The sequence below is a fragment of the Stegostoma tigrinum genome, chromosome 6, assembly GCF_030684315.1.
Source record: "Stegostoma tigrinum isolate sSteTig4 chromosome 6, sSteTig4.hap1, whole genome shotgun sequence".
In the NCBI taxonomy this organism is placed as follows: domain Eukaryota; kingdom Metazoa; phylum Chordata; class Chondrichthyes; order Orectolobiformes; family Stegostomatidae; genus Stegostoma; species Stegostoma tigrinum.
In genome coordinates this window covers 113,754,834-113,768,377 of record NC_081359.1, presented here as the reverse complement: position 1 = coordinate 113,768,377, position 13,544 = coordinate 113,754,834, and the positions used below count along the sequence as shown (strand labels likewise).

Below are 13,544 nucleotides of genomic sequence, written 5' to 3'. Positions count from 1 at the left end.
GTGGCTCTTCAGAGCTGCTACCGGGGGGCCCTATACGCAACACCTATGACAGTTTTAGATTCTTCACTGTTCCTTAGTTCCACCCCATGTTCTCCACTGAATGCTTCCTCCCATTATAACTTTCCTCACTATTGGAATATTTTTGTTTCTGATCAGTAAGGTTGCTCCAACTCTGCCATTTTTCCTGTCTGTCCTGTAAACCTTGTAATCTGATATATTTAGTTCCCACTTCTGATCATCCAGCAGCCTTTTCTCAATAATACCTACTATTTCATCACCTCCAATTTGAATTTGTGCCTGCAGCTCATTTAATTTATCCCTTATGTTCCATGTATTTGTACATAGAACTCTCTTTCTTTCGAGCCACCCACTTGAACACACCCCACAGCACTGATACTTTATTCACTTGTTTTATTATTTCTTTCTACCAGTTTATTCAATATACTTTTAATAGTTTTGCCATTCCCTGCTGTACCTGAAGTGGGATTCCTGACTGCTTCTTTACTCTCTGTCACGTTATTTGTTTTTGAAATTGTATTGACTTACCAATCCCCTTTCTAACAACTGACATTAGGCTGACTTATTGACCATTTCCTGTCTCACTTGCTTCTTGAACAGGGGCATCGCATTAGCTGGTTCCCAATCAGCTGAAACACTCCTGGAATCTAGTGAGAGAATGTTTCAGCCAATGCCTCCACTATCTCACACTGTCTGATCACCTGAAGAGAATTATTATTCAGTCTATCAACAGTCCACTCACATCATTTGTTTGATCTTTTGATTTCTCTGCCTATTGATCTCTCTGTCTATAAATTTTGTGCCTTATGTTTCTCTTCACTTCACCTAATGAAGGGGCAGTGCTTTGAAAGCTTATGATTTCAAATAAACCCATTGGACTAAAACCTGGTGTCATGTGATTTCTGACTTTGTCCACCCCAGCCCAATACTGGCACGTCCACTAAAGTATACTACTTTATGTAAAACCCTGAGATGCAGGTGTCAAATACTTTGTTCCTCAAGCTGGAGACACTTACAAGACCTTTCCTCCCATTTTGTGTGTGCGTGTGTGTGTGCATGCGTGCGTGTGTGTGTAAAAAAGAGAGAGAGAGAGAGAGAGGGACAGGATCAGTGCGTTAGGTCTGCGTGCCTGTCAAGTATATCACTCACTTTCTGGGGTGACTCCCTCACAGTTGGTGAGTCTGTGTGGATATAATTGGTGGTTGTCTGTCACTCACTGCATCTCCCTGTGCACTGTCTTTTCTGCAGGTGAACCCTTTGATTTAGCTTTTCTTAACCTGACAGAAAAGAATATCACTTCCAGGCAAGCTTTGTGGAATCTCTTCTACTCATCATCTCAGGAAATCAAGGACTGGAAGAAGACGGTGTACAAAAGGGTAAAGCTCATCCGGAGTGTTTCACTAAACGCGTAAACCCCAATATAGTAACTGCATGCGGCTACCCACCTACCCACGAGGCGCTGACCTTCAATGGGTCACTCTCAATCGGTATTTGCCACATTCATTCATTTCACTTGAATAGTGAGAACACCCAGAGCCTCCTGTTGTAAAACTGCTCTGAGGAATAAACAGCTTCCAAAGGTAACTCAACATCCAGACCTTGCCCTGATTCTGTATCTAACCGTGCGCTATCCCTAACCAGGGAATGTTTGATGGGGTACAGTATAGATGGAGTTTTACTCTGTATCCAACCCCCATGCTGTCCCTGTCCTGGAGTATTTGATGGGGGAACAGTGTAGGGAGAGACTTACCTTGTATCTAACCCCGTACTGTCCCCGTCCTGGGACGGTTTGATGGGGAACAGCGTAGAGTGAGTTTTACTCTGTACCTAACCACGTGCTGTCCCAGTCCTGCGAGTGTTTGATGGGGAACAATGTAGAGTGAGCTTTAGTTTCAGTTTACAATGGAGAGGGTGGAAGGAAAGGGGAAATGGAGAGCGGTCTGTGAGGATTGGAAGGGGAATGGAGGAGGGGATAGTGAGAGGCTATAGAGCAGAGTGGAGAGTTGTTGGAAGAGATGCTTTATTGTGAAGTATCTGGGAGCTACACAGTTGATACTCAGTTCTTGTATTTTCCCCTCAGTTGGATCTGAATCAGGTGATGAAGATTTTGGACCAGTGGTTCCTGACATTAAACCAGCTTCGAGAATCTGTCCCTCGCAATGATGAGATTCTGCGCGTCTTAGAAGAAATGCTAATGCAGTTTAAAAAGTTCTTACCAATCCTGATAGATCTTCATCGCCCCGAGATACAGGAGAGGCATTGGAAGGCCATCTTCATAGGTAAACCCTCTGCTCCTCAACTATAACAACCCCTGTGGGGTACAGATCCCTCCCTCCTGCAGTTGCTGCTCACTCTCTGCAGGGTGTACTTTGTTTTTGTTGTCACTGTAAATCAGGAAGTCAAAGGGAAAGAGGAACTTGGTGAAATTACAATCTCGAGGGAAGCAGTATGGAGCAAATTGATAGGCAGGTCTTTGTATCCAGATGGATTTTATCCTAGGGTCTTAAAGGAGTGGTCAATGAGCTAGTAGATGTGTTGATGTTTATTTTCCAAACTTCCCTCAGTTCAGGAATGTTCCCTTAGACTGAAAAATAACTTATATAACCTATCTATTCAACAAGGGAGGGAGCCGGAAGACAGGAAACTATAGGCCAGTTGGCTTGATGTCTGTTGCGTAGAAGGTGGTAGAATTTTCAAGAATAAGATCGTAGATGCACACTTCGAAAATCCCAAGATAATCCAGAAGAGTCAGCATAGCTTCATCCAAGGGGAAATCAAGTTTAACAAATTTATTGCAGTTCTTTGAGGAAGTGAAATGTGCTGCAGATTAAAGAGGAATCAGTGATGTATTGTACTTCTGTTTCTGAAGGCCTCAGATAAGGTGCCACGTATAGAAAATAAAAGCTCATGGTGAAAGAAGTAACGTATTGACATGGACAGAAGATTGACTGGTTAACAGGAAACAGAGGGTAGGTATGAGTGATATATCTTCTGGTCACCAAGCTGGAATCAGTGGTGTGCTTCAGGGATCAAAGTGACTGTTTGAGGTGAGGACCCAGCATTAGGGAAACAGCATTACTGATGATGTGAGCGTAAGATTTAAGTAAGTTTATATTAATTCAGAGGATAATAAATAATTCTTGGGGTTAGGTCAGGTCAGTTGGGCCAGATGGACAGTACATCCTATGGAATGTGTAAAGTCATGACCATATCCTGTGTCCCAGACAAACTGCAGGAAGTGTCCCTGGTTGCACAAGCTTCAGTTCAGGGTTTTCAGTGTCTGGAGTCACCACTGTGTGTCTGTGGATGGCACTTATACAAGAAAATGGGAGCAAGAGCAGGAAGTGACTAATTAGGAGTGACAGGTAGCGAGGGAATGGATGACCACCTGGTAGTGTAAGAAAACCCAGTAGGTAGTGCAAGAGTCCCCTAAGTCTATCGTACTTGTCAATCAGAAACTTGTGAGGGCAATAATTCCACAGAGGGACGCAGCCAGAGACAAGTCCATACACCAAGGATGTGTCTGTCGTACAAAGGGAGAGAGGGTGTACAGAGAAAAATGGAAGGGCTGTAGAGAGGGGATTTCACAGTCAGGGATCTGATAGGTGTTTCTGTGGCAGTAAATGTAACTCCAGGACAGTATGTTGTCTCCTGGTGCCAGGGTCAGTGGGGTCACAGAGTGGCTGCAGGACATTATTCTGGGGAAGGGGGTGGTTCACCAGAGATCGTGGTCCAGAAAACAAGAGGGAGGAAGCAGGAGGAGGGCCTGAAGGCAGAGTTGGGAAGGAAATTAAAAAGCAGGATGTTTGGAAAGGAAGCTTAAAATTACTCCCGGTGCCATGTGCTGGCAAGTATAAGACCAGGAGGGTCAATCAATTGAACACACGGCTGTAGAACTACTGTAGGAGAGACGCATCAGATTCTGAGACATGGGGACCAGTTCTGAGGCAGGTGGAACAAGCTGAATGGGCCTGGGAGTCATATCCTCCCAGGGAGATGTACCAGGGCTGCTAGGGCAGGTTTAAACTACATCACAGGGACAGGAACCTGACGGGTAACACAAACTGGAATGTAATTAAGCTGGTATCAGGAAGTTGAAAGCTGCAAGGAGATCCGAAGACAATCCAGAGAAACAAAACTGAGGATTGAGTGCATTTTGAGAACAGTATGATGTCAAAAAAGACAAAGGGCACTGTACCTAAACACACACACTACCCACAACAAAGCCAATGATCTAAAGGCACATTCAGAGAAAGAGGGGTATGATCTCATTGTCATAATAGCGATATACCAGCCCTGGGAACTGAATGTTCAAAGATATTCGACATTTTCCAAACTGTCACTAGCCTCCCCCTTAATAGGTTAGATTATACAGGCTGGCCTTGTTTCCAGTGGAGTTTAGAGAGTGAGGGTGAAAATTCTCTGAGAGGATTGAGTGACTTTGGAACTGTCTGCCTCAGAAGCCTATGGTGGCAAGGTCATTGGATATTTTTAAGGTAGAGGTGGGAAATCTAAGGGGTAGATGGGAATGTGACACATAGACAGTCACAATCTTATCAAAAGATGGAGCAGGTTAAAGGGGCTGAATGGCCTACTTTAGCTTCAATATCATAATTTCTCACGGTCCTGTCCTGTCTTGAAGGTGCTGTCACCAGGGTACAGTAAAGTGTTGACTGTTTCCAAATGTCACCCAGTGTAAATAGCCTCTCTCTCCAGTGATCCTCCGACCATGAGTCATTTTGCCTCAGTATTATTCTGACCAGGTGTCACTCAGTCCAGGTTTCATTCTGTCCTGGTGTAATTGCTTCTACAGTGCCTTTTAGGTGAAACGTACTATTGTGAATGTGTTGATTGCTCAATGAAGCATTGCCTGTGTGAGTAGAGCAGCAAAACTCAGTTCACCGAAACTCTCAACCCACACACAGTTCCGCCCTGGCGAGTGAAAATGGACTGGCATCAGAACCAAATGTAGAGTCCAAACCAAACATGGGGTTGAGCTTGGGGTTTAAGGTTGAAGTTGGGTTTAAGGTTGATTCTGGGCCTGAGGTTAATTTTGGGTTTGAGAATGATGTTGATGTTGGCTGAGATTGAACTATATTCTGGTTTCAGAGATGGGAGAGACCTGGAATCCTGTGTGGGACATGACCCTATCTGAGCTTCTGTCCTATGACCTTCCCAGTTACAGTGACTTTATTGCACAGGTAAGTGAGCTCACTGGTCCTCGTCCCAAACACACTGCTTCAGTAGGCAGGCACCCACCTGTACTGAACAATACTGAGGACAGGAGAGAGTGGGATAGCAGGGGCTATGGAGGGATGAGGGAGGGGCAAGGTGCTGGGGACGAATCTCAGACTCAGGGGTGAGTCTAAAATTCGAGCCAGGCTTTTCAGGAATGAAATGTGGAAACAAGTCCACACAAGATGGGGGGGCAACTGTGAATGTTGAAAATGATACTAGGAGATTAGTTGTTATGAAAAGGGTACTAGGTTATAAATTATGAGGAAGGGTCACCTGACCCGAAACCTTAACTCTGTTTTCTCCTTCACAGATACTGCTAGACCTGCTGAGTTTTTCCAGCAACTTTTTTTTTGTTCTTGATTTACAGCATTCGCAGTTCTTTTGGTTTTTACGAGATTATCACAGTTCAGTCTGAATGGCAGAATAGACTGTAAGGGCTGCATGGCCTCTTAATGTACCAATGGAAACAGAGCAAAGTGAAATGGAGAAGGGGAGTAGTGAAGAGGGTCAGGAAGGAGTCGGGAATAGAGGAAGAGGGGAGGGTTAGTACACAGAGGGCTTGGCAAATGACTGTAAACGGCAAATGCTGGCAATACACAGGCAATCTCTGTGATTGGCTACATCTCTGTCTATTCCTATTTGGACCTACCCAGCTCACCGTGGTAGGGCAACGGTGCAACACAGTGCCAAGCTGAAACCATGGTTAAGGACAATTATCCCTGTCAGCACAGTCCAGGCAAACAGCTGGAATCACCATAGTAATGAGTGTGTTGGCTGATGACAAGAGGTTGGATCTTCTCTGGAGCTGTGAGGAATGAGGAAATTTCATGAAGGGTTGACACTGAGAGATTGTTTCTGCCTGGGTTGAGGAGTCTAGAACTTGGACATACAGCCTCAGGATAAAGAGACCATCATTTTGGACTGAGATGAGGAGAATTTCTTCACTTTCAAGTGTCGTGAATATTTGGAATCCTCAACCCCAACATATTTAAAGCTGGAATAGATGAATATTGCTACCAGGGAATCCAGTGATATGGGAATGGGCAGGAATGTGAAGATGAAGCCCAGGATTAGGCCTGATTGTAATAAAAGCTGGAGCAGTCTTGGTGGGAAGAATGTTCTGCTGCACCTATTTTCTGTGCTGTAACTGGCTGACCTGGTTGCAATAAATGTAGTGCAAGTACGCAGTAAAACAGCTGTTCTGCCACATCACGAACCAGCTTTGTGCAGAGGCAGTGACTTTCCTGTCAGTGGAGAAAGTCAACAAGCTGCTCATCAAAGTATGCAAGGAAATGTGGCCGCAGTCAACTGAGAGCCTGGAGCTTGAAGAGGTCGCTTTCAGCCTGGAGCTGAGCCGTAGTGCTGTCTTCATGTTGTCAATAGGTAGGGACATGTAGCTGTTCCTCGGGAACCTTGGGAATGTTGCTGTCTCACTGATAATTTTATGCACTGCACATTGCAAGATGTTCACCATTATCAAAAGAACGAAAGAGAAGTATAGCACAGAAACAGGCCCTTCAGCCCTCCAAGTCTGTACCGATCATCACGCCCTGACGAATCCAAAAGACAAACTTTCTGCCCTTATTCAGTCCATATCCCACTATTCTCTCCCTATTCATGTAACCATCCAGATGCCTAAATGTCACCAACGTGCCTGCTTCCACCACCATCTCTGGCAGTGCATTCCAGGCTCCTACCACACTGTATAAAAAACTTCCCTCGCACATCTCCATCAAAGTTTTCCCCTCTTGCCTTGAACCGATGTCCCCTTATAACTGAAACTTCAGCCCTGGGGAAAAGCCTCTGACTATCCACCTTATCCCCCAAGCCTCTCATAATTTTGGAGACCTCTATCAGGTCTTCTCTCAGCCGCCTACTTTTCAATGAAAGAAATCCTAGTCCTTTTGATCTTTCCCCATAGCAACTGCCATTGAGACCAGGCAACAGCTGTATATTAATGTTCCTAAGGGTTCTGCTATTTACAACATAATTCATACCTAAATGTGACCCTCCAAAATGCATCACTTCGCATTTGTTTGGATTAAACGCCATCTGCCATTTCCGTGTCCAAGTCGCCAATCTATCAATATCCTGTTGTATCCTTTCACAATTGGCAACACTGTTAGCAACTCAACCAATCTTCATGTCATCTGCGAACTTACTAATCAGGCCACCAACATTTCCCCTCAGATCATTTATATATATCACGACCAACAGAGGACTTAAGACTGATCCCTGTGGAACACCACTAGTTACCGGCCTCCATTCTGAAGAACACCTTTCCACCACTACCTTCTGTCTTCTATGACCAAGCTAGTTTTGTACCATCTAGCCAAATACACACTCTGAATCCCATGTGATTTTAGATTTTGTACCAATCTGCCATGTGGGACTTTATCAGATGCCTGACTAAAACCCATATAAACTACATCCGCAGCCCTTCCCTCATCAATTATCTTTATCTCTCCTTCTAAAAGCTCATTCAGGTTCATGAGACATGACCTTCCCCATACAAAACATGTTTCCTGTCACTAACTAGTCCATTGTGTTCTAAATATGCATATATCTTGTCCCTCAGTATCTTCTCCAAAATCTTCCCCACCATAGACATCAGGCTCACCAGCCTATAATTTCCTAGATTATCGCTGCTCCTTTCTTAAACAAGGGAATAACTTCCACCCCAACCTTCAGTTCACCTGGGCCATCTCCAGCACATCCCTCACCTTCCTGGACCTCTCAGTCTCCATCTCAGGCAACCAGCTTGTAACTGATGTCCATTTCAAGCCCACCGACTCCCACAGCTACCTAGAACACACCTCCTCCCACCCACCCTCCTGCAAAAATTCCATCCCCTATTCCCAATTCCTCCGCCTCCGCCGCATCTGCTCCCACGATAAGACATTCCACTCCCGCACATCCCAGATGTCCAAGTTCTTTAAGGACCGCAACTTTCCCCCCACGGTGATTGAGAACGCCCTTGACCGCGTCTCCCGCATTTCCCGCGACACATCCCTCACACCCCGCCCCCGCCACAACCGCCCCAAGAGGATCCCCCTCGTTCTCACACACCACCCTACCAACCTCCGGATACAACGCATTATCCTCCGACACTTCCGCCATTTACAATCCGACCCCACCACCCAAGACATTTTTCCATCCCCTCCCCTGTCTGCTTTCCGGAGAGACCACTCTCTCCGTGACTCCCTTGTTCGCTCCACACTGCCCTCCAACCCCACCACACCCGGCACCTTCCCCTGCAACCGCAGGAAATGCTACACTTGTCCCCACACCTCCTCCCTCACCCCCATCCCAGGCCCCAAGATGACATTCCACATTAAGCAGAGATTCACCTGCACATCTGCCAATGTGGTATACTGCATCCACTGTACCCGGTGCGGCTTCCTCTACATTGGGGAAACCAAGCGGAGGCTTGGGGACCGCTTTGCAGAACACCTCCGCTCAGTTCGCAACAAACAACTGCACCTCCCAGTCGCAAACCATTTCCACTCCCCCTCCCATTCTCTTGATGACATGTCCATCATGGGCCTCCTGCACTGCCACAATGATGCCACCCGAAGGTTGCAGGAACAGCAACTCATATTCCGCCTGGGAACCCTGCAGCCATATGGTATCAATGTGGACTTCACCAGTTTCAAAATCTCCCCTTCCCCTACTGCATCCCTAAACCAGCCCAGTGCATCCCCTCCCCCCACTGCACCACACAACCAGCCCAGCTCTTCCCCCCCACCCACTGCATCCCAAAACCAGTCCAACCTGTCTCTGCCTCCCTAACCGGTTCTTCCTCTCACCCATCCCTTCCTCCCACCCCAAGCCGCACCCCCAGCTACCTACTAACCTCATCCCACCTCCTTGACCTGTCCGTCTTCCCTGGACTGACCTATCCCCTCCCTACCTCCCCACCTACACCCTCTCCACCTATCTTCTTTACTCTCCATCTTCGGTCCGCCTCCCCCTCTCTCCCTATTTATTCCAGTTCCCTCCCCCCATCCCCCTCTCTGATGAAGGGTCTAGGCCCGAAACGTCTGCGTTTGTGCTCCTGAGATGCTGCTTGGCCTGCTGTGTTCATCCAGCCTCACATTTTATTATCTTGGAATCTCCAGCATCTGCAGTTCCCATTATCTCTAATAACTTTGGCTAATCTCTTTTGTCCTCCTCTTTCTAGATATTAATCAAAGCCAAGAAGGAATTTGAACTTCAGAAACTCTTGCGGTCAGTAGAGAAACTCTGGCAACATTATGAGTTCAAATTTGTCACACACATTGCAGTGTTTCATTATCAGGACCCTCATCCCAGTGGATCTGAAAGATCCCAAGGCAGAAAACATCATCCACCTCAGGAAGGCTGGGCTGCAAAAAACAGTGGAACACTGACCCTTATTGGTAAGAACAAAACCTGGGGTCATCATCTAAGGATAGGGGTTTGGTCATTTAGGACTGAGATGAGGAGAAATGTCTTCACCAAGAGAGTGGGGAGCCTGTGGGATTCGATACGATAGAGAGTAGCTGAGACTAAAACACTGAATGTTTTCAAGAAGGAGTTTTACATCTAATCCTTGGGCTAAAAGGCAAAAAGGGAAAGGAGAGAAAGTAGGAACAGGGACCTGAGTTGGATGATCAGCCATGATCGTATTGAAAGACAGAGCAGGCTTTAAGGGCTGAATGGTCTACATTACCCCTATTTTTTGGTGTTTCTATCCCTCTTTTAACCCCACAGAACCTACATCTACAACAGTGCTTTGGATTTTTGCCTTCAGCTGGATATTTGTATGTGAAAGGGCAGTGCTTATGTTAGTTCGTGTAACATCAGAATTAGATGTAAAGAATGTGGTATTGAAAGATTCAACAGACATTTATTACAGCTCCTGGTAGATACATATCTCACATTTGCAGGCACTTCAGTGTCTGAGATATGATTAAGTTTTTCAGTGGCAGATAATAGAACATTTTCAACAGCGAGTCATATATCAGGTGGCCTTCCTGTTATTATGGAATTTGAGATCTTTATAGTGTCAGGTTATATGCTGTGATACAGTAGTCATATCATGAGCATGCCTCTTAAAGCAGTAATGACCATGAGACATCACAAACAATGGGAGAATGTGACTTCTATATTCTTCCTATCAAAATGTGCCAGGTCATATTTTCTATATGGCTTCCTCTACATTGGGGAAACCAAGCGGAGGCTTGGGGACCGCTTTGCAGAACACCTCCGCTCAGTTCGCAACAAACAACTGCACCTCCCAGTCGCAAACCATTTCCACTCCCCCACCCATTCTTTAGATGACATGTCCATCATGGGCCTCCTGCAGTGCCACAATGATGCCACCCGAAGGTTGCAGGAACCGCAACTCATATTCCGCCTGGGAACCCTGCAGCCTAATGGTATCAATGTGGACTTCACCAGTTTCAAAATCTCCCCTTCCCCCACCGCATCCCTAAACCAGCCCAGTTCGTCCCCTCCCCCCACTGCACCACACAACCAGCCCAGCTCTTCCCCTCCACCCACTGCATCCCAAAACCAGTCCAACCTGTCTCTGCCTCCCTAACCTGTTCTTCCTCTCACCCATCCCTTCCTCCCACCCCAAGCCGCACCCCCATCTACCTACCAACCTCATCCCACCTCCTTGACCTGTCCATCTTCCCTAGATTGACCTATCCCCTCCCTACCTCCCCACCTATACTCTCTCCACCTATCTTCTTTTCTCTCCATCTTCGGTCCGCCTCCCCCTCTCTCCCTATTTATTCCAGAACCCTCACCCCATCCCCCTCTCTGATGAAGGGTCTAGGCCCGAAAAGTCAGCTTTTGTGCTCCTGAGATGCTGCTTGGCCTGCTGTGTTCATCCAGCTTCACATTTTATTATCTTGGATTCTCCAGCATCTGCAGTTCCCATTATCTCTAAAACACTGTATGCCTTCTTTACAACCCTGTCAACCTGGGTGGCAACTTTCAAGGATCTGTGTACATGGACACCGAGATCTCTCTGCTCATCTACACTACCAAGAATCTTACCATTAGCCCAGTACTTTGCCTTCCAGTTACTCCTACCAAAGTGCATCACCTCACACTTGTCCGCATTAAACTCCATTTGCCACCTCTTAGCCCAGCTCTGCAGCTTGTCTATGTCTCTCTGTAACCTACAACATCCTTCTTCACTATCCACAACTCCACCGACCTTGGTGTCGTCTGCAAATTTACTAACCCATCCTTCTATGCCCTCATTCAGGTCATTTATAAAAATGACAAACAGCAGTGGACTCAACACCAACCCTTGCGGTACACCACGAGTAACTGGTCTCCAGGATGAACATTTCCCATCAACCACCACCCTCTGTCTTCTTTCAGCAAGCCCATTTCTGATCCAAACTGCTATATCTCCCACAATCCTATTCCTCCACATTTTGTACAATAGCCTACTGTGGGGAACCTTATCGAACACCTTGCTGAAATCCATGTACACCACATCAACCGGTTTACTCTCATCTACCTGTTTGGTCTCCTTCTCAAAGAACTCAGTAAGGTTTGTGAGGCATGACCTACCCTTCACAAAACCATGCTGACTATCCCTAATCAAATTATTCTTTTCTAGATGATTATAAATCCTATCCCTTATAACCTTTTCCAACACTTTACCAACAACTGAGGTAAGGCTCACTGGTCTATAATTACCAGGGTTGTCTCTACTCCCCTTCTTGAACAGGGGAACTACATTTGCTATCCTCCAGTCATCTGGCACTATTCCTGTAGACAATGAAGAGTTAAAGATCAATGCCAAAGGCTCGGCAATCTCGTCCCTGGCTTCCCAGAGGATCCTAGGTTAAATCCCATCTGGCCCAGGGGACTTATCTATCTTCACCCTCTGTAGGATTTCTAATACCTCTTCCTTGTGAACCTCAATCCCACCTAGTTTAGTAGCCTGTATCTCAGTATTCTCCTCGACAACATTGTCATTTTCTAGAGTGAATACTGTCGAAAAGTATTAGTGCTTCCCCTATCTCCTGTGACTCCACACTCAACTTCCCACTACGATCCTTGATTGGCCCTGATCTTACTCTCGTCATTCTTTTATTCCTTAAATACCTATAGAGAGCCTTAGGGTTTACCCTGATCCTATCCGCCAGCAACTTCTCATGTCTCCTCCTGGCTCTTCTGAGCTCTGTCTTTAGGTCTTTCCTGGCTACCTTGTAACCCTCAAGATCCCTAACTGAGCCTTCACATCTCATCCTAACATAAGCCTTCTTCTTCCTCTTGACCAGAGATTCCACTTCCTTCGTGAACTTGTTCAAATCTCTTACTTTTATAAAAAATATTCTGCACCTCCACTCCTCCCAATGAAATAGATAATCTAACTCCCATTATATTCCACATGAAATGTGGAGTTCCTGGGTAAAAATTGCTTCTGTAAATGATAAATATCAGTGATTCCTGCACTGATCCCTTTGCACTGTCACTTTTGTCATGTATCATTTTAAGTAACTATCTTTAGCCTTTTAATATTTGATGAGGAGACATCTTGGGCTTGAAAGGTTTGCTTACTGTCTCTCCACGGATCCTGTCACTTTCCATCCAGTGCTGGCCAGCTTCATTGCCTTGAAATCATCAACACATTGTCCCCAGGGTCCTACTCCCACCCTCATCACTTGCACACTGCTGCCTCCCAAATTACAGGTTGCTGTAATTTCCAGAATTTTTTGTTTTCAGTTGACCCACCATCAGTGCCTGAACCTGCAGCTGTTTGGGGCCCAAGGTCTGGAATTCCCTCCCTAAATCTTTCTGTCTCTCTATCCCACTCTGTTCTTTGAAGATGTTCCTTAAAACCTTTGACCAAACTTGTGGACACATAAAGCGAAAATTTCTTTACATGGCTCAAGGAAAATTAGTCTGATAATTAAACTTGTTAAGCCTCATTGAAGCACCTGGGAATGTTTGACATTAAAGGTTTGATATAAATTTGAGGTGTTGCTGCTGCTTGTAGCTTGCTTCAACAAACCAAAATGGGCGAGGGGGAGAAGTTGAAGTTCCTCATATTCTTGGCACTGTGTTGGTATGCTCCCTCTTAATGGGACTAACCCAATTAGTCTTGGAAGGAGCCAGAATGTATATGACGGGCTGAATAGCCTGCTTCTGTACTGTTGTTGTCTAGAATTCAAGAATGCTGATGTTGAATGAAGAAGGATGAGTTTGCTAGATTTGATATTCGGAGCTAAGGAGATAATGGCTGAGTTCAAAGAGTGAGACTGGCTATAATTGTAAAGATAAAATGAAGTGAA

General features: G+C 45.8%; 1 protein-coding gene across 1 annotated transcript in view; it reads left to right on the top strand.

The window, feature by feature from the left end:
- Positions 1–13,544, top strand: part of LOC125453602 (dynein heavy chain domain-containing protein 1) — a 198,284-nt gene that overhangs the window by 61,554 nt on the left and 123,186 nt on the right. Inside the window, exons 14-17 of the mRNA XM_059646974.1 lie at positions 1,267–1,394; positions 2,099–2,297; positions 5,128–5,219; positions 9,440–9,656. Of these exons, the coding sequence (XP_059502957.1) occupies positions 1,267–1,394; positions 2,099–2,297; positions 5,128–5,219; positions 9,440–9,656 (636 nt within the window). The remainder of the gene's footprint in view (positions 1–1,266; positions 1,395–2,098; positions 2,298–5,127; positions 5,220–9,439; positions 9,657–13,544) is intronic.